This window comes from Engystomops pustulosus, chromosome 3, assembly GCF_040894005.1.
Source record: "Engystomops pustulosus chromosome 3, aEngPut4.maternal, whole genome shotgun sequence".
NCBI classification, from domain to species: domain Eukaryota; kingdom Metazoa; phylum Chordata; class Amphibia; order Anura; family Leptodactylidae; genus Engystomops; species Engystomops pustulosus.
Window position 1 is genome coordinate 17,533,710 of NC_092413.1, and position 19,700 is coordinate 17,553,409.

The 19,700-nt window shown below is 45.3% G+C and overlaps 1 protein-coding gene across 3 annotated transcripts in view; it reads right to left on the reverse strand.

Moving 5' to 3' along the window:
- Positions 1-19,700, reverse strand: part of VASH2 (vasohibin 2) — a 59,908-nt gene that overhangs the window by 23,602 nt on the left and 16,606 nt on the right. For all 3 annotated transcript variants that reach the window (XM_072140151.1, XM_072140152.1, XM_072140153.1), the window contains 4 exons: positions 13,464-13,936; positions 7,212-7,300; positions 3,318-3,374; positions 1,930-2,004 (listed from right to left, as the gene is read on the reverse strand). In XM_072140151.1, coding sequence (XP_071996252.1) covers positions 1,930-2,004; positions 3,318-3,374; positions 7,212-7,300; positions 13,464-13,802 — 560 coding nt within the window. In that variant the 5' untranslated portion in view covers positions 13,803-13,936. The remainder of the gene's footprint in view (positions 1-1,929; positions 2,005-3,317; positions 3,375-7,211; positions 7,301-13,463; positions 13,937-19,700) is intronic.

A 19,700-nucleotide genomic window follows, 5' to 3' on the forward strand; every position in this document is an offset into this window, starting at 1 on the left:
ATATTATAAAAAAGCGGAGCCCCAACCAACTTAAGGAACATTAGGCTTTTGTTTTAAAAGATGGACATCCCCTTTAAGTCCAGGTTCACAAACTACAGTCGGATGAGTAATATTCCTATAAATCATTGTGCTCCACATATCTGGAATAAAACTAAACAGCTGCAGCCTGAGTGTTCTCTGTGACCAAGTAAGGAAAAGGAGAGGATCCCCCCGCAGACCTCAACCCATGCGCCCCCCCTGCTCCTGCGTTTGGGGGGTGACCTTAAGTGACTGTCGCAGGAGGAAGATCCCTGCCATAACCAGACACCTCATTACCCAGGGACATCACATCCTGATGCAGAATATGGGACTAGATGAGAATACTGAGCGAGGGAGGAGGAGAACCTGGACCTGTCTGTGATAGAAAAATTACTAAAAAAATTACACAGTAGGGGGGGTTCCCCCATAGGCAGCGGAGGGGTTTCCATTGGGGAAGGTAGGGGGAACCATAATTGGGGAATGTAGGGGGTGACACATTATTCTGCTCCCATCATGCACTATATTAACAATATAATTTGTTTAGGAATATATAACACTATGTTGCTAATCAGGTCACAAAAATAGTAATAGCAGCGGGAGAAGAGTGTGTTTACCTTGTAGGAGGCAGTGACCTGTCCACTCATGAAATTGTCGGTGGTATATGTCCAAAGTGGTATACAGAACACACAATACCAAAATAATAATTGTTAAAGCAGAAGTAAAAGAGTGTGTTGATATTGTGGGAGGCAGTGACCTGTCCAGTCAGGTAGTTATGTAAGGGTAAGAGGTAAGGGTATGTATGTGTCCAGAGAGGTATCATAACACCTAAAGCTACAGAATACCCTATACCTAATTATATTAGGCGGGTGATAACAGCAGAGGAGGAAGAGTGTCCTGATTTTGTGTGTTGGCAGTGACCTGTCCACTCAGGTAGTTATGTAAGGACAATGCTGTATGTGTCTAGAGAGGTATAAAGTCTATAGATATACAACATCCTATACCTAATAAGATTGTCAGGATGATAACAGAAGAAGAAGAGTATCCTGATTTTGTGGGAGGCAGTGACCTGCCCACTAATGCAATCATGTATGGGCTGCATCTGCCCCGGGAGGTATTATAAAACCTCCAGATACATAACACCCTACACTCAATAAGATCATGAGAATAATGGCAGCAGCAGAAGAAGAGTGCCTTGTTCTGGTTGGAGCCAGTGACCTGTCCTCTCATGGGATTATATCTCAGAGGAAGTTGGTATACAATCAGATTGATATCATAAAGTGACAGGCTATTGAACATCCAATAAGATTACAAGATTTATGATAGCAGAAGATGAATGTGATGATCTTGTGGCAGGCAGTGACCTGTCCATTCATGTAGTTACTGTATGTAACGCATTGTATACAATACAGTGTGTGGTCAGGGAGCAGAATATAGAACACTATATACTAAATTACATTATATGAATGTTGACAGGAGAATAAGAGTGTTATGATCTTGCAGCAGGCAGTGACCTGTCCTCTCTTGTAGTTGTGTAAGAACAATACAGTGTGTGGTCAGGGAGCAGAATATAGAACACTATATACTAAATTAGATTATATGAACGTTGACAGCAGAAGAAGAGTGTGATGATCTTGCAGCAGGCAGTGACCTGTCCATTCATGTAGTTGTGTAAGAACAATACAGTGTATGGTCAGGGCGCAGAGGATAGAACGCCATATACTAAATTAGATCATGCGAATCTTGACAGCAGAAGAAGAGTTTGATGACCTTGCGGCAGGCAGTGACTTGTCAAGTTAGAACAAGGATGTTGGCTGCTGACCAGGAGACTGTAAGTCCGGACTTACCTCTCGCATGTAGCTACTACAGACAATGATGACATCGGAGACTCCCTATGCTACTATGAAAGGATACATTCCCAGGATCACAGCTTCCAGACACTTGATGGGTAAGGATTCTCTGGTCATCTCCCGAGCAGTCTCCATTAACCTAGAAGAGACAGTCAGAGATATACACACATGGCAGAGACATCCGGACAGATTGTATCAACATGTGTCACGAGAGGCGTCCAGCAGGCGTCTACACTGGAGGATTCCCGCTATAAGGGAGGCTTTGTATCGCTGGGATCTGGACGACCCGGCTGTCAGCTGCTTACAAACAAATCACACGAATCGTCTGCTAACATAAACCAGGACTGTCTCTCCTCCGAGACTGCGAGGAAAAAGAGCGCTAATGAATCAAGACATCAGCTGAGGAGGGGCGCAGTCTAATAAAAACCCCTATAACATATGTATCCTGTCTGGTGTCACCAAGAGACATGAAGGAGAGATGTGTCATCTTACCTAACACTGCTGTGCTCTCTGCAGCTCCCCCTAGAGGAGCTAGATTGTTTTATATTGTTCTATATCCAGGCTCTGTATTGTCCTTGAAGAGATGTGTAATCAGACCTTTGCATGTATTGTTAGTAGCAGCAGGACTGTGGGACATGGATTTATATTCCAGGATTGTTGCTTAAGGGGAAGTGTCCTCACACTGCTGTGTGCTTAGCTCTCTGCAGTAAGCTACACTACAACACCAGTCAAAACTGTAGCAGGTGCAGCAGTAACTTAAAGTTGGAGGAGAGGGGTTGTTCAGTGCAGAGAGCTAAGAGCAAAGCAGTGCGAGGACACACCCCAATGCACTCAAAGAAAATATAAATCCATTTTTCAAAGACCTGCTGCTCCTAAACCATATCCAACACTGCTGTGCTCTGTGCTCTCTGCAGCCACTGTTCTATATTGTCCCTGGAGAGATGTGTAATCATACCTTTGTGTATATTGTTAGTAGCAGCAGGACTGTGAGACATGGATTTAAATTCCAAGATTGTTGCTTTAGGGGGAGTGTCCTCACACTGCTGTGTGCTTAGCTCTCTGCAGTAAGCTACACTACAGTACCAGTCCAAACTGTAGCAGGTGCAGCAGTAACTTAAAGTTGGAGGAGGGGGATTGTTCAGTGCAGAGAGCTAAGAGCTAAGCAGTGTGAGGACACACCCCAATGAATTTGGAGAAACTATAAATCCATTTTTCAAAGACCTGCAGCTCCAAACATACACAAAGGTACAAATATGAGTAACTGGGTCGCCTGGGTCTATGCGGGAGATATATCTGCGCTTCTATGCCCGAAAACTGGTACCCAAACCCAGAGAGAACCATGATTGCCAGCGAACCACCACAGCAAGGGGGCCAGAAGGGGGGGGGGACAGCCCGTGGAGGGATGGGTACGGATCGGGGTGTTCCCGAGTCTGTGCGCTGGATAGTACCTACCCACTGATGGGTCTGGTCTTCCTGATCTCGAAGAACTGCGTCCCGGTGTGGTTGTATCTGAATTTCTGACATTAAGGAGAAACAACTGAAACTTTATGTTAACAACAAGATCAATGTCACAGAGGAAAGAGTTCTGTACCCTAATAACCCTATGATAACACTTCCTGTCAGTGCTCTGATCTGGTTCAGAACTCTCATAGTCAGACTGTGTCGATCCAAAACAACAGTAACATCAATGTCCTGATGATCTATGTATGTAGAAGAGTGAACATTGAAGTGAACAATTTGCATTTCTGCCTATGGACAAGAAGTGTTGTCATAGGGACCTAATTGTACAATATGTCCCTCAAGGCTATGATCATATACTGTGCTGCCACAGAGTGGTGACCCTTATATAGACAAGGCAAATGCCCCCTGGAATACATGTAATGCAGAGATTTTCCACCATGGATTTAAAAGGGAACCCGTCAGCAGATTTTACGCCATTAAAATAGCAGCCCACGCAGGTAGGGGATGAAATGTTCTTTCTAAAATTCACTTTTTTATATAAAATCTTATGCAAAGTCATATGAAAATTGGCACAGAAGAGTCATATTTTCCAGAGATGAGTCAAGTTTAAAGTCTGTATGGAGAGCATCACTTCAGACGCCGCTATCTTTGGCTCTAGTGAACATAGAAACATTCAGCTGTGTCAATGTGTCTCGAAACTATAGAATTAAAGATACGGGTGTCTGAAGTGACACTCCCCCTGCAGTTTCAAAACATGACTCATCTCTGCTAAATTTCACATTACTTTGGAGGAGATTTTTTAATATGTAAACAGAAGGCTGCTTGTTTAATGGGGTAAATTCTACTGACCGATCTCCTTTAATCACAGAATCTGCAGTAAAAACCGTTAAAAATTTACATGGGGTGTGTCCCCACACTGCAGTGTTCTTGGCTCTCTGCACAGAGCTGTTGTAGTACTCACTAAGAAACTTGCTATAATATTTACTTATAGCAAAGGGAAGGGGCTGTGAAGCAGTTTAATGCAGAGAGCTAAGAGCACAGCAGTGTGAGCACAGCACAAGTCCAGCTACAATCCTGGAATATAAGTGGATATCAGCAGCAGGATTCCCCCGTAGGCAGCAGTAAATAAAAAAGTAGGTTTATCAGGAAACCACGGTGTGAATATAACCATGTGGAAATTGTGTGAACGCCACGAGTGACTAGAATAAACACTGCTGTGCTGAGAGACGCCATATGGACACACAGACACCACACAGACAGACGTGTGATGAACACGTGACCACAACACTGTGGCGGCAATGTAAAAAACAGACAATCCAGACAAAGACGCCATTGTACTGCCGATCCCAGCCCTTCTATGTCTAGTAACTTCCAGTAAGTGGCAGCCAAAGAGACTATCACCCAGCTTTCCCAGGATCCGATGTGTAGTAAAGAACCACAACCCATCTGTACTGGGTAATGGCAGGTTGTGTAAATAGGAGGATGCAAAACAAAATCAACCAGTGCTACCCAGTATCTCAGGACTGCTTTAACTTCCTTAAAGGGGTTGTACTTTATGGACAAACCCTTTAATCTACACAAAGCGGTTATACCTTTATCTACACTACCTCTATCTCAGCACCTTCTAATCTCCTTAAAGGAGTTGTAGCTTTATGGACATCCCCTTTAATCTATACTTCCTGCATCTGAAGACCTTCTCAATCTCCTTAAAGGGGTTGTACCTTCATGGACAACCCATTTAATCTACACTACCTGTATCTAAGAACCTTTTAAAAGTCCTTAAAGGGTCTGTAACTGTTTGGACAACCCCTTTAATCTACACTACCTGTATCTAAGAACCTTCTAAAAGTCCTTAAAGGGGTTGTACCTGTATGGACAACCCCTTTAATCTACACTACTTGTATCTATGAACCTTCTAAAAATCCTTAAAGGGATTGTACCTGTATGGACAACACCTTTAATCTATACTACCTGTATCTCAGGGCACTCTACAAGGAGTTAAAGCTTTATGGACGCTTACTGCATCTCCGGATCTGCTTAATCTTCTTAAAGGGGCTTGAACCTTTAAAAACAACCCCTTTATTCAACGCTATCTCTAAGTCAAGACCTATTAAATGTACTCAAAGGGGGTGTATGTTTACAGACATTCCCTTTAATCTGATAGTCGTGGCACCTGTGGCTGCGGATTGGAGATTACATTGGATGTAGGTAAGTGCTTGTCCAGTCCTTTCAGGAACAGCGCCACTCTTATATACAGGCTGTGTCAGGTATTGCAGGTCATGTTATTAGAGTTGCAGTACCAGACACAGCCCATAGACATGAGGGCGCTGTTGAAGAGGGAAAAGTTCTCCCTCTGCTTTTGTTCTACTTTCTGAATGGATTGTGTATGGAGGAAGCAGCTGGTTTCCAGGAACAGGACGAAGCGTGAAGCAGCTGCGTCCCGGACAAATCCTGATGGAAGGCGATCGCCAGAGCCAAACCCTCTCTGTGACAAATGAGGTGGAGTACACGGCAATATGCTGAGTGTCCCGTCTCCTAAATCATATACAGGCCGTATACACAGGCCCCAGGACAGGTATGGCAGATCTCTGCTTGCCGTCAGTGAATAGGAACCCACTTCTTCGCAATTCCCTAGACTTGTGTGGTCATCACACAGCTGAAGGAGCGTGATAGTGTATCAGGGCAGTTACTTGTAAAGGGTGATGTGACCACAAGCTTTTAGTCTATAGCGAAGTGTTTCCATTCAATGACAGCAAGAAGAAATCTTCAAAATAGGGAGAGGTCGAAAATCGTTAATTTTTATCGATTGATTGGTCAACATAGTGGTCAGCTGTATGGGCCTGACACAACATAATGCTGCGACGCAGACACAGACAGTGGCCAGGTGCTGTAACTGCAGCCTCAGCTCCTATTCACATCATTGGGACCTGACTTGCAGTTCCAGAGCCTGACCACTACATTATTGGGGCAGATTTACTTACCCGGTACATTCGCGATCCAGCGGCGCATTCTCTGCGGTGGATTCGGGTCCGGCCAGGATTCATTAAGGCAGCTCCTCCTACGTCCACCAGGTGGCGCTGCTGCGCTGAAGAGCATCGGAACGCACTCAAGTTCACCGGCCTATTCCTAGTGAAGGTAAGCGCAAGCTCCGCGACAGGTTATTTTTTTTTTTTTGTTTAAATGCGGCGGTTTTTCGAATCCGTCGGGTTTTCGTTCGGCCACGCCCCCGATTTCCGTCGCGTACATGCCAGCGCCGATCGCGTGCGCCAAAATCCCGGGGCAATACAGGGAAAATCGGAAATATTCGGGTAACACGTCGGGAAAACACGAATCGGGCCCTTAGTAAATGACCCCCATTGTGTTCTGCAGAGCTACAACTCCTTTAAGGTGATTTAGAAGGTCCTGAGATAAAGGTAGTGTAGATTAAGGAGGTTGTCCATAAAATACAACCCCTTTAAGGAAGTTTACACAGTCTTGAGATACTAGGTAACGTAGAAATGGTCCTTTTGAGGGGTCATTTGTCCTTTCCCCACCAATTAGATATTGGACAACCCCTTTAAGGAGGAGTCTTCTTCTGGGGTCTGGATACATGAAGCCTCACATCCGCTGTTTGCGTCTTGTATATAAGTCACAGCTGCTCATAGCAATACCTATATACAATGTTTAACTTCCTCCACCTTAAAGGGCATCTACCACCAGGATGAAAGACTGTATGCAAATTAGCCTGAGGGGCTTCGGGCTCCGTAGATGTAAATGGAGCCCGGAGCCCCTCAGGCTAATTTGCATGCAATCCTTCATCCTGGTGGTAGATGTCCTTTAAGTGACCCCTCATCTCCCCCCCGGAGACATCACATGACCCCCTACAGATAATAAGGGAAAGGATACTGCAGCGTCTTCATGTATCTCTGCACGGCTTGCAGCCACTCCGGGATGGTCATGGACGTCTTGTAGGTAGGTACAGGCGGCACAGGAGGCTGAAAGGAAGACAAGAGCGACAGTGATGAGACCCCCGGCCATGACACATTGGTTTACGTGTAGCGAGGCAGCGGAGGACACAATGGCCGCGACCTCCCTATGTGTGCGACTTCATATCCGCAGGATTTCCTCCATGTGCTACACAGATAATTGATACTTTCCTGAAAAATCCACAACAACAGATACTGTGCAATCACTACAACACGGCCCTAGAGGATAGGGAGATGTAGCAGAGCTGAGATTGTCACTAGGTACAAGTCCTGCCATAAGATAACGTATGTTCTGCGGGAGAATCATTGGATCGCTGCGGGTCGTGTAACTATTCTAGGCAAGAGAAGATGTTACACAGCGGCCACTGCAGGAGGACGGAGGTATTACAATGGTCCATGCAGGTCAGTCCTCCTGCAGTGGACGTGGTCATAGTGGGAGCTGCTCTCTGCAATAGAAAGTCACAAAGTATTTAATGTGTATATTCCCTGACAATGTATATAGATAGATGTTCTCCCCATACTATACATAGGGAGTATAGAGAGTATAAATAGTATAGAGAGTATTCTCCTAATCAGCAGAGGGGACTACTCCAAAATACTACATGTTCACAGGATGAAGAGGACCACATCCTACACTCCCAATTTTGGTGCTACAGTCGCTGCATCCAGGGCCTACATCCACCACTCCCTTTTTAAGGAAAGATTCAGGGACCATATCCTCCGTTTCCCGATTTGGGATGGATTCAGGGACTTTATACTTTGCTCCCAATTCGACATTCTCCACTCCCGATTAGGGTTGAATTAAGAAACCAGATACCTTGTTACCAATTAGGGACCACATTCTACACTCCCGGGATGTGACTACAGTCACTGCATCAAATTCAGGATAGATTCAGGGACTACATCCTCCACTCCCTATTAAGGAAGGATTCAGGGACCATATCCTCTGTTCCCAATTTGGGATGGATTCAGGGACTATATACTTTGCTCCAAATTCGGGATGGATTCCCAAGTGGACACAACATCCTCCACTCCCGATTAGGGCTGAATTAAGGAACCAGATACTTTGTTCCCAATTAGGGTTGCATTTAGGGACCACATCCTCTGCTCCTGATTCAGAACAGATTCAGGGACTCCATCCTCTGCTCCCAGTTCAGGATGGATACTATATCCTCCACCCCCGATTCAGGTCCTACATCCTCCACTAACAATTCCTGAAGGATATAGGGACTACTTCCACAACTCCCAGGTCAGGGACTACATCCTCCACCCCCGATTCAGAGTGGATTCAGACTTTCTAGCTTTACAGGACCCTCCTGCTTGAAATGGGGTAAAATCGGCATAGCAAGAAAAAAATAGAATGGAAAAAAATCTACTTCTGTAAGGTTATTTTTTTAGTTTAATCCTGAACGTAGAAGCTGCGTCTGTGTGATCCGCACTTCATAGGTGAGAAGGAATTCATTATCACCTGAATCCTGGTGTCAGCTCATAATATTCAGAGAAGTAACAACATCTCCCACGCTATTCCCTTCCTGTGCCCGTGCAGGGCCTGGAGGACCGACATCTAATTTACTACAAAAAGAGGTACAAGGCAACTAAACGGTGCCAGGCCACACCCCTCTAGTGACATCACAGAGCCACTATCGATCGCTGTGAGCCGTGACTGCACTATTATGCGGACAATGTATCTTATATTGTTATGAACTTTCTAGGGAACCTACCTGTGGCTACTTACTGATGGACCTAGGAACAGGTCTCTTCTTTTTGGAGGAGGGATAATTTGCATAACTTTCCCATGGTGCACTGCTTGTAGCTAGATCCCCCCTTAAAGGTCAACCCACATGTAGTGGATGAAAAGTCCACGCTAGAATTCCCTCCTCTAAGTTAAATCTCACTCGTTTACCTGTAAGACATGTCTTCTAATTTATATGCATATGAATTCAAAAGAGTCACACTAAGGACCTTATCTTGGGCTCTAAAGCAGCTAGAACCATGGTTCTGGTGTCACTGTAAAGAATGGAATCTCATATTTCAAAAGCCATCATGATTGACATAGTTGTGAAGAAACCTACATACTGTATTTCCTCAGAATCTAGCAGAATCCTGATGTGTTTTTCAAAAGATGAAATTCTTATCTTTACAATGTCACCAGTAACATGGTTCTAGGTAATAAAGCGCTCAAGATAAGGCAGTGAGAAGTGGCGCTCCCCCTCCAATGATTAAGATTGACTCATCTCAAATAAGAAAAAATTGTCTCTTCTCAGCTCATCTGCATATGACTTTGGAGGTGATTATTTTTTTCTTTTTTTTATAGTTAAACAAGTGAGTTTTAAAGGAAATCTACCCTTACAATCAAGCCTGATAAGCCAGGGACCCTTGCTCATAGATCCAGGCACCGTGACTGTGGTAATTTTCTAATATTTGCCATCTATGTCCCCCATCCTTCTAAAAACAACTTGTAAAATTATGCTAATGAGTCAGAAGGGCTCTGGGGGGTGTTACCAGTGCCCCTCCACACTGCAGCTTCACAGGATGTTGCAATGTCTCCCCCTCCACATCTGTTCCCTCAGCCTGATGTAATCTCACACAAGGGAAGGAGGACTGTGAAGGTACAGCATGGAGGAGCTCTAGTAACGCCCTTCAGGCACATTAGCATCATTTTAAAAGTTGATTTTAGAAGGAAAAGACTATTGTAGTATACAAAGAGTTGATGGATGTGCGACAATGTCCCCTAAGTCGAGGCTTTACTCACACAAGTGAACACAAATACGGCACCAAAATCCTGCCTTCCCTCCACTGTACATGGAAGGCCTCCGGATACATCCCATGGCACAGAGGGTGCAGGATATGAAGTCACCTCCCAGCACAATGCTGCCTGTCCTGACCTCTCACCCGTCTTCCTGCACCCACTGACATCACTTCTCCACCCCATACATGTCTATACGGCCTCCATTTCCCAGAACTAGAGATTTTTACAAAAATTGCAGTATTTTAAATATTTTGTAAAGTTAATATTTTTAGCACAGGGACTATGAACTATGGTGACATGGCGCGAGGGCAGTGGACACCACAGATAGCCCCTCCAGGAGCAGCTCCGCACCCGGGACTTGTGTCCAATGTGATTTTCTGCTTCTGGGCCGAGGTCGGCAGCTGCTGCGGAGACTCATCATCCTCATATCACCCCCAACATTACAGTCTGGTGCGTAATGACTCCCGGCCCTGGTATAAATAATATATAGAGTGATGGTTCTGACCATAAAATCTGCACCTGCCCCCCATATACAGAAGCAGGTGGCAGGGTGTGTGCTTAAAGGGGTCATCTCACCCCCCTCCGACTTGTCAGATTTTTTAAATGCTTGTTTTCCATATGAAAGAACAATCGTCTTTCCTAAAGTCCAGATCCGGGATTTTAACTCATCCATTCAATCCAATGGGTAAAATGGTCCTTTGAACGGGTCCAAAAGTCTTATCCAGAAACACTCCTAAATGCAACATGCTGACCATGGACCACCCATAGCCCAAAAACTACAGAAGGGTGTATGGGCTACAATGTGGGAGCTATCACTATGTAGGAGACAATGTGGGGGCTATCACTATGTAGGGGACAATGTGGGGGCTATCACTATGTAGGGGACAATGTGGGGCGCTATCACTATGTTGGGGACAATGTGGGGCACTATCACTATGTAGGGGACAATGTGGGGGCTATCACTATGTAGGGTACAATGTGGGGGCTATCACTATGTTGGGGACAATGTGGGGCACTATCACTATGTAGGGGACAATGTGGGGGCTATCACTATGTAGGGGACAATGTGGGGGGCTATCACTATGTAGGGGACAATGTGGGGCACTATCACTATGTAGGAGACAATGTAGGGCGCTATCACTAGGTTGGGGACAATGTGGGGGCTATTACTGTGTGGGAGACAATGTGGGGCGCTATCACTATGTTGGGGACAATGTGGGGCTATCACTATGTAGGGGACAATGTGGGGGCTATCACTATGTAGGGGACAATGTGGGGGGCTATCACTATGTAGGGGACAATGTGGGGCACTATCACTATGTAGGAGACAATGTGGGGGCTATCACTATGTTGGGGACAATGTGGGGCACTATCACTATGTAGGAGACAATGTTGGGCGCTATCACTATGTAGGGGACAATGTGGGGGCTATCACTATGTAGGAGACAATGTGGGCGCTATCACTATGTATAGGACAATGTGGGGGCTATCACTATGTATAGGACAATGTGGGGTCTATCACTATGTAGGGGACAATGTGGGGCACTATCACTATGTAGGGGATAATGTGGGGCGCTATCACTATGTAGGGGACAATGTGGGGGGCTATCACTATGTATAGGACAATGTGGGGCTATCACTATGTAGGGGATAATGTGGGGCGCTATCACTATGTATAGGACAATGTGGGGCACTATCACTATGTAGGGGATAATGTGGGGCGCTATCACTATGTAGAGGATAATGTGGGGCGCTATAACTATATAGGGGACAGTATAGGGCACTATTACAGTGTGGGGTACACGATGGGCCCCTCTCGATTTGTAGTATACCAAGAGGGCACCATTAATGTGTGCAGAACAATTTAATGTCACCGTTACTATGTGGGGTACACAAAGCGGCACAATGAATGTGGGTACAATGCGATTTGTCCCTCCTTCCATTCCTGGGAGGTGTCAGTCATCTTCCATGGGGTGAATGAGCCATCTGGGGGTAGATAACAGGGACACATTATCACAGTGCCGGAGCCAACATGATCCATCATCCTAGTGATGGGGACAATCCGGAGTAATTTGTACAATACACACGGAGTTTCCCAGCAGACAGGAAGACGCGTTCCTATTACTCATCACTTTCAAAGGCAAAACTCTCCAGGAGTGAATGAACACAATGCGAGCTGCGTCTATTATCAGTGATTCATAGACGAGCGGCGGTGCCTTGTATGATCCCGCTGTGTCATATTTTGGCTACAAGAGGCTCAGGAACCCAAACAGGAGGGGGATAACAGAGCAAGGAGTCAATCATGTAACCAGAGACAGACAGATGGAGGTATCAGTAGACTTAGCTCCGGAGTCCTGTGTGTATTGGGTTATAACGTGTCAGCAAAACTGGGGTTGTTTTCCTCACTCACATGAATCCTAGGTTCACTTTGTAATACACCAAAGTTTTACAATGATGAAGCTGCAAAAAACAAGCTGCTCTCTCTCCCCTCTCCCAGCGGGAAGTGACAGCGTCAGCTCCAATCAATTCCATAACCAAACCCCTGGATTCTGTTGATGTTTTATACTTGAAAGCCCAAAATTAAGCGAAATAGTTAAGTCAAACGGATTTTTTTTCCCCTACTTATAAAGGAATTGAAGCAAAGAATGAAGCTAAAAGTTGCTAACTATGGCGCCAACATGTTACACAGAGGCTTTAATTACAAGATGCCAATAGAGTTTTCTCACTTTTGTTCTGTTGATTTGACATCACTGCTCTATATCTGACACCCCACAGAAATAGCTGCCACTCAGTAAGTAGACTAAGCTGTAGTACATTACTAAGACTAAGCTTTCCCTCTGCATTCTCTGGCTGTAATTTTGCAGTCCTCTCAGAGCTGCTGAGCAGAGACCTAGCTGCTGTGACTCACTCCTCCCCCTCCCCTCTCCATAGACCTCTATGTCACCTGATACCACAATGCGTATGACTGCTGGGACCCAAAGACTAATTGGGCCCATGTTCTCATGATTGGGTTCATAGCAGTTGGACTTGCCCTATTACGAGATTATTAGAAATTATGGAAACCCCCCCAAAAAATTTGATAATATGGAGCTTTTTGAGTCTGATTTAGCTTCATTTAACAGTCGCAGAAATTTTGTTGTGTGTGAATAATCCATAAGATTGTGATACCCTTCAGTCATCAGTTTATGGCATTAGGAGGGAACATGTAATTAGATCAGCTCCGTCGTCTGCGACACTTTCATGTATCTCTATTAACGAGACGTTAATGTGATGAAATGAGAAGAATTAATCAAAGCGACTGCTGCATCGCAACATTGTGGGCAGATCTGCTATAGGGCACCAGCATGAATAGTAAGTGAATAGCCTAGCCTGCTCTAATCTCCCCATAACCTTGACACGACCTTGACATAGAGTGCGCCTCACCTTGGGGAGAAGAGTTGCGTTGCGTATTCTGTCCACCATATCCTTCCCCTCCGGGTGGACTTTGGCTACGTGTGCCCACATCCGCTCCCACGTCTGGCTGTCGATGGGGAACCCGCTCTTGTTGACGTAGAAGAGCGCCCCCACCTCTTTGTCCTCTTCTTCCGAGTAGCCGCCTGAGCTATTCCCGGAGGCGCTGGCCGGCGCTGGTGTAAGAGACGTTGCCAATGGGCGGTCATGCAGGCTCCGAGAGCGGGCGGGCTTACTAGTCTTTGTCCCCACATTCTGGTGGTGGCAATGCTTACTGTGAGCGCGGTGAAAGGTGGAGCTAGAGCCCGTCATGGCGAGACAATAGCCCAGTCACCAGGGGCTGGAGGGGTTAATATATCCAGGGGGGTGTAGTGTCCATTTCTAATCTCTAAAACTCATCCACAACAATGAAGAAGGCACAGAGACAACAGTCATATCCAGGAGACCTAAAATACAATAGAAGAAACAATAAATAGTTTGGAAATCTAGGAATTCTTAAAGATTCCTGTAGGGGCAAAATTTTTCCCCAGACACAACTGCAATGAGTTTGTGTCCTCACACTGCTGTGCTCTATAAATGCAAAGGAGGATAAGTCCTCACACTGCTGTGCTCTACAACTGCAATGCGGGTGAGTCCTCACACTGCTGTGCTCTACAACTGCAATGCGGGCGAGTCATCACACTGCTGTGCTCTACAACTGCAATGGGATTGTGCCCTCGCACTACTGTGTTCTACAAATACAAAGGAGGATGTGTCCTCACACTGCTGTGCTCTACAACTGCAATGGGGGCATATCCTCAAACTGCTGTGGTGTACAACTGCAATGGGGCGTGTCCTCACACTGCTGTGCTCTACAACTGCAATGGGGGCATGTCCTGACACTGCTGTGCTCTACAACTGCAATAGGGGCGTGTCCTCACACTGCTGTGCTCTATAAATGCAAAGGAGGATAAGTCCTCACACTGCTGTGCTCTACAACTGCAATGCGGGTTAGTCCTCACACTGCTGTGCTCTACAACTGCAATGCGGGTGAGTCATCACACTGCTGTGCTCTACAACTGCAATGGGATTGTGCCCTCGCACTACTGTGTTCTACAAATACAAAGGAGGATGTGTCCTCACACTGCTGTGCTCTACAACTGCAATGGGGGCATATCCTCAAACTGCTGTGGTCTACAACTGCAATAGGGGCGTGTCCTCACACTGCTGTGCTCTACAACTGCAATGGGGACGTGTCATCACACTGCTGTGCTCTATAACTGCAATGGGATTGTGCCCTTGCACTACTGTGTTCTACAAATGCAAAGGAGGATGTGTCCTCATGTTGCTGAGCTCTCCAACTGCAATGGGGGCATATCCTCACACTGCTGTGCTCTACAAATGCAAGGGGGGGGTGTCCTCATGCTGCTGTGCTTCATCACTGCAATGGGGGTGAGTCCTAACACTGCTGTGCTCTACAAATGCAAAGGGGGTGTGTCCTCTTGCTGCTGTGCTATTTAACTGCAATGGTGGCTTGTGCTCAGAGTGCTGTGCTCTACATTGAGCTAGTCCACCGCCCCTCTTCTCTGCTCTGAGTAAAAGCTGAAGCAGGCTTCTGGTTAAATTAATTGCGCATAGCAGACGAGAGGGGCTGTACAGCTATTCATAACAGAGAGCCAAGAGTACAGCAGTGTGAGGACACACCTCCAGTGCACTTATATAAATCCCTATGTCACAGAACTGCTGCTACTAATAACATACACATAGATAAGGTTACACATGACTGCAGGGACAATACCTAACACCGGCTGGGGTTTGTATAGTCAACACTGGTGACAGGTTCCCTATAAATTTAGGCTTTTTAGAAAAACAACAGAATGAGACAATAAGATAATTACAATTACCGTATTATTATAGCGATATTATAGTAGAGAAATAATAGAAACCTGTCCTTCAGAGAAACTCAAAAGTATCAAAAAGCAAACGGAGAAGAAAACAATCTCAAGGCAACGAATGTAACCAAATAAGACACAAGGGCAGAGTATTCCCAAAATAAGCCCATTGTTACTGAAATAGGAAGACTGCCATTAACCCCGTGACTCCTGAAGCTGCCGGTCATGCACAGACGAGGAACATAATCAGATTAGGACTGTACATCCTATTAACCACAAAAGTATTCACATAAAAATATTATTCGTATAAAAATACCGTGCACAAAAACACCACCTTATATAGTGTGCACAAATAACACATATAATTGTACACTAATCCCACTATATGTACCGTTTACATATGATACCACATATATGTACCAAGCACAGATAATACGGTCATACACACTATACACATAAATCATCTACTTATATATATATATACACACACACACAACATACACATACTTAATAATAATACTTATATTATGCACATAAATAATACTCCTATGTACTGTGCACAAATAACTTCAATACGCCACTTATAGTGTGTACTAATACAACCACCATAAATACAGTATACAAGTAACATCTCCAGAAATTTTGCATTGAAGGGAACCTGTCACCAGGGACCTCGTTTTCACTAAAGACAGGTTACAGAAGCCCATTGCAGCTGCATTGCAATTCTGCTTTCTCTAAACATTTGCATTACAATATAATTGAGTGGTATAACTTACCTTGCACACTGATAGAATCCTCTGTGTAGTCCCAGGGGTTGGGCTTTGGTTTAGATGCATTTTAAAAAACAACATGTGACTTGTCTGTGCTACATTTCCCAGAACTCACGGCCTGGTGAGTTGACATCAGTGGGAGGAGCTGCACATGAGAATAAAGGTGGGGGATGATGCTGAGGAGTGAGCAGCACAGACAAGTCATGTATTGTTTTTATCAAATGCATCCAAACCAAAGCCCAACCCCTGGGACTACACAGAGGATTCTGTCAGGGTGAAAGGTAAGTCATAACACACAATTATATTGTAATGCAAATGCTTATAGAAAGCAGAAACGCAGATGTGCAATGTAGGCGTGATGGGCTTCTACAACCTGTCTTTAGTGAAAATGAGGTCCCTGGTGACAGATTCCTATACAGATACATATGCACTGTGCACAAATAATACAGCTATATACACTATGCCTATCATGCCATCATGTATACTGTGCAAATAATACTAGCAGGTACACAGTGATGACCACTACATATACATACACTCACCGACAACTTTATTAGGTACACCTGTCCAACTGCTCGTTAACACTTAATTTCTAATCAGCCAATCACATGGCAGCAACTCAGTGCATTTAGGCATGTAGACATGGTCAAGACAATCTCCTGAAGTTCAGACCGAGCATCAGTATGGGGAAGAAAGGTGATTTGAGGCCTTTGAACGTGGCATGGTTGTTGGTGCCAGAAGGGCTGGTCTGAGTATTTCAGAAACTGCTGATCTACTGGGATTTTCACGCACAACCATCTCTAGGGTTTACAGAGAATGGTCCGAAAAAGAAAAAAACATCCAGTGAGCGGCAGTTCTGTGGGCGGAAATGCCTTGTTGATGCCAGAGGTCAGAGGAGAATGGGCAGACTGGTTCGAGCTGATAGAAAGGCAACAGTGACTCAAATCACCACCCGTTACAACCAAGGTAGGCAGAAGAGCATCTCTGAACGCACAGTACGTCCAACTTTGAGGCAGATGGGCTACAGCAGCAGAAGACCACACCGGGTGCCACTCCATTCAGCTAAGAACAGGAAACTGAGGCTACAATTTGCACAAGCTCATCGAAATTGGACAGTAGAAGATTGGAAAAACATTGCCTGGTCTGATGAGTCTCGATTTCTGCTGCGACATTTGGATGGTAGGGTCAGAATTTGGCGTCAACAACATGAAAGCATGGATCCATCCTGCCTTGTATCAACGGTTCAGGCTGGTGGTGTCATGGTGTGGGGAATATTTTCTTGGCACTCTTTGGGCCCCTTGGTACAACGCCACAGCCTACCTGAGTATTGTTGCTGACCATGTCCATCCCTTTATGAGCACAATGTACCCTGTAACATCTGATGGCTACTTTCAGCAGGATAATGCGCCATGTCATAAAGCTGGAATCATCTCAGACTGGTTTCTTGAACATGACAATGAGGTCACTGGACACAAATGGCCTCCACAGTCACCAGATCTCAATCCAATAGAGCATCTTTGGGATGTGGTGGAACGGGAGATTCGCATCATGGATGTGCAGCCGACAAATCTGCGGCAACTGTGTGATGCCATCATGTCAGTATGGACCAAAATCTCTGAGGAGCTTCCAGCACCTTGTTGTATCTATGCCACGAAGAATTGAGGCAGTTCTGAAGGCAAAAGGGGGTCCAACCCGTTACTAGCATGGTGTACCCAATAAAGTGGCCGGTGAGTGTATACCACTACATAGTACACAGAAAAATACCTACCTATACATAAGAGTATTTTAAATTGCCCAAGTAACAGAGCTATACAGCATTTTAGATTCCAGAAGCAGATTTGATAGAAATCAGTCAAAATCAACCCAAAAAGTGAGGCAGGAAGACTTATATGACATATATACATAGACTGAGATGTGGTACGGGCCACCACCATGGTCCACAGATCAGATAAGTGGTCACATGACTATTAGAGGTGAAGGCATCTGCCTGCGGTATATTTTATACCTGAGCTCAGAAGGCAGGAGCGATCATACTGAATAATAGTCCACATCATTACACCTGAAGGTCGCTGACATTTTCCATCTTCAGTCTATGATTTCCAGCATTTGGGCCCATCACTGCTGCGCTCTCATCGCGCCTGATGTGTCTTAACCTTTACAGGATGGCGGCAGCGCACTCTATCACATCTCCCTCTAATATGATTCAATAAATCTGCTCCGGCGGTCGTGTACAGATATTAGTGACTACAGACTGCGCTAAACACGTGTCTGGGGGAAAATTATCGCCAAATCAAGTACCAAGCATCATAGCCCTATATGACAGAAAAGGGGGTCTCTGACCTGAAGAGCTTACAATCTAACTGGTACGGCAGCAGTGATACAATATAACCAGTGCTGCTATCCGTGGGCATGTAACGGAATGGAAGATTCCCTCATGGAACATTGTTTTCGGAGGCGCTCTGTGTTGCTATGGGAGCGATGGTATGACACACCCCCGAGGGTCCCTGCTGTACGGTCTATAGACACAGACGGGAGCCTCTGGGAATCCACATACAGCAGAGCCTGTAATTATAGGAGGCTCCACAACTCCCACAAGAAATTAGGTAATTCATTAAGGGGCTAAGTGTGTCTATGAAGGAAGCGGCAGGCGGTATACAGCGTTGTATGATAAGTGTATATAGATCATAAGCACGGTTCAGGATTATCACAGCTGTGTAGGAAGTCAATTCCCATCAGGTAAAGAATGTTGGGGGTCCCAAAGGTCAGGGCACCACCAAAAATACCCTCTGCTGTTTCTGTAACTCCAACATGTGCTCCATACATACTACTCCTCATCCACTGCACAGGCTACTAGGGGGAGGCCACCAGTCTATTGTTGATGTTTCAAAATTCTGGGAAACAGCTAAACAGTGAGTGCAGCTCTGGAGTAATGTCATGCCTGTACACAGTGACTGCACCAGCAGCAGAATAGTGAGTGCAGCTCTGGGGTATAATACAGGATGTAACTCAGGATCAGTACAGGATAAGTAATGTCATGTATGTACACAGTGCCTGCACCAGCAGAATAGTGAGTGCAGCTCTGGAGTATAATACAGGATGTAACTCAGGATCAGTACAGGATAAGTAATGTCATGTATGTACACAGTGACTGCACCAGCAGCAGAATAGTGAGTGCAGCTCTGGAGTATAATAGAAGATGTAACTCAGGATCAGTACAGAATAAGTAATGTCATGTATGTACACAGTGACTGCACCAGCAGCAGAATAGTGAGTGCAGCTCTGGGGTATAATACAGGATGTAACTCAGGATCAGTACAGGATAAGTAATGTCATGTATGTACACAGTGACTGCACCAGCAGCAGAATAGTGAGTGCAGCTCTGGAGGATAATACAGGATGTAACTCAGGATCAGTACAGGATAAGTAATGTCATGTATGTACACAGTGACTGCACCAGCAGCAGAATAGTGAGTGCAGCTCTGGGGTATAATACAGGATGTAACTCAGGATCAGTACAGGATAAGTAATGTCATGTATGTACACAGTGACTGCACCAGCAGAATAGTGAG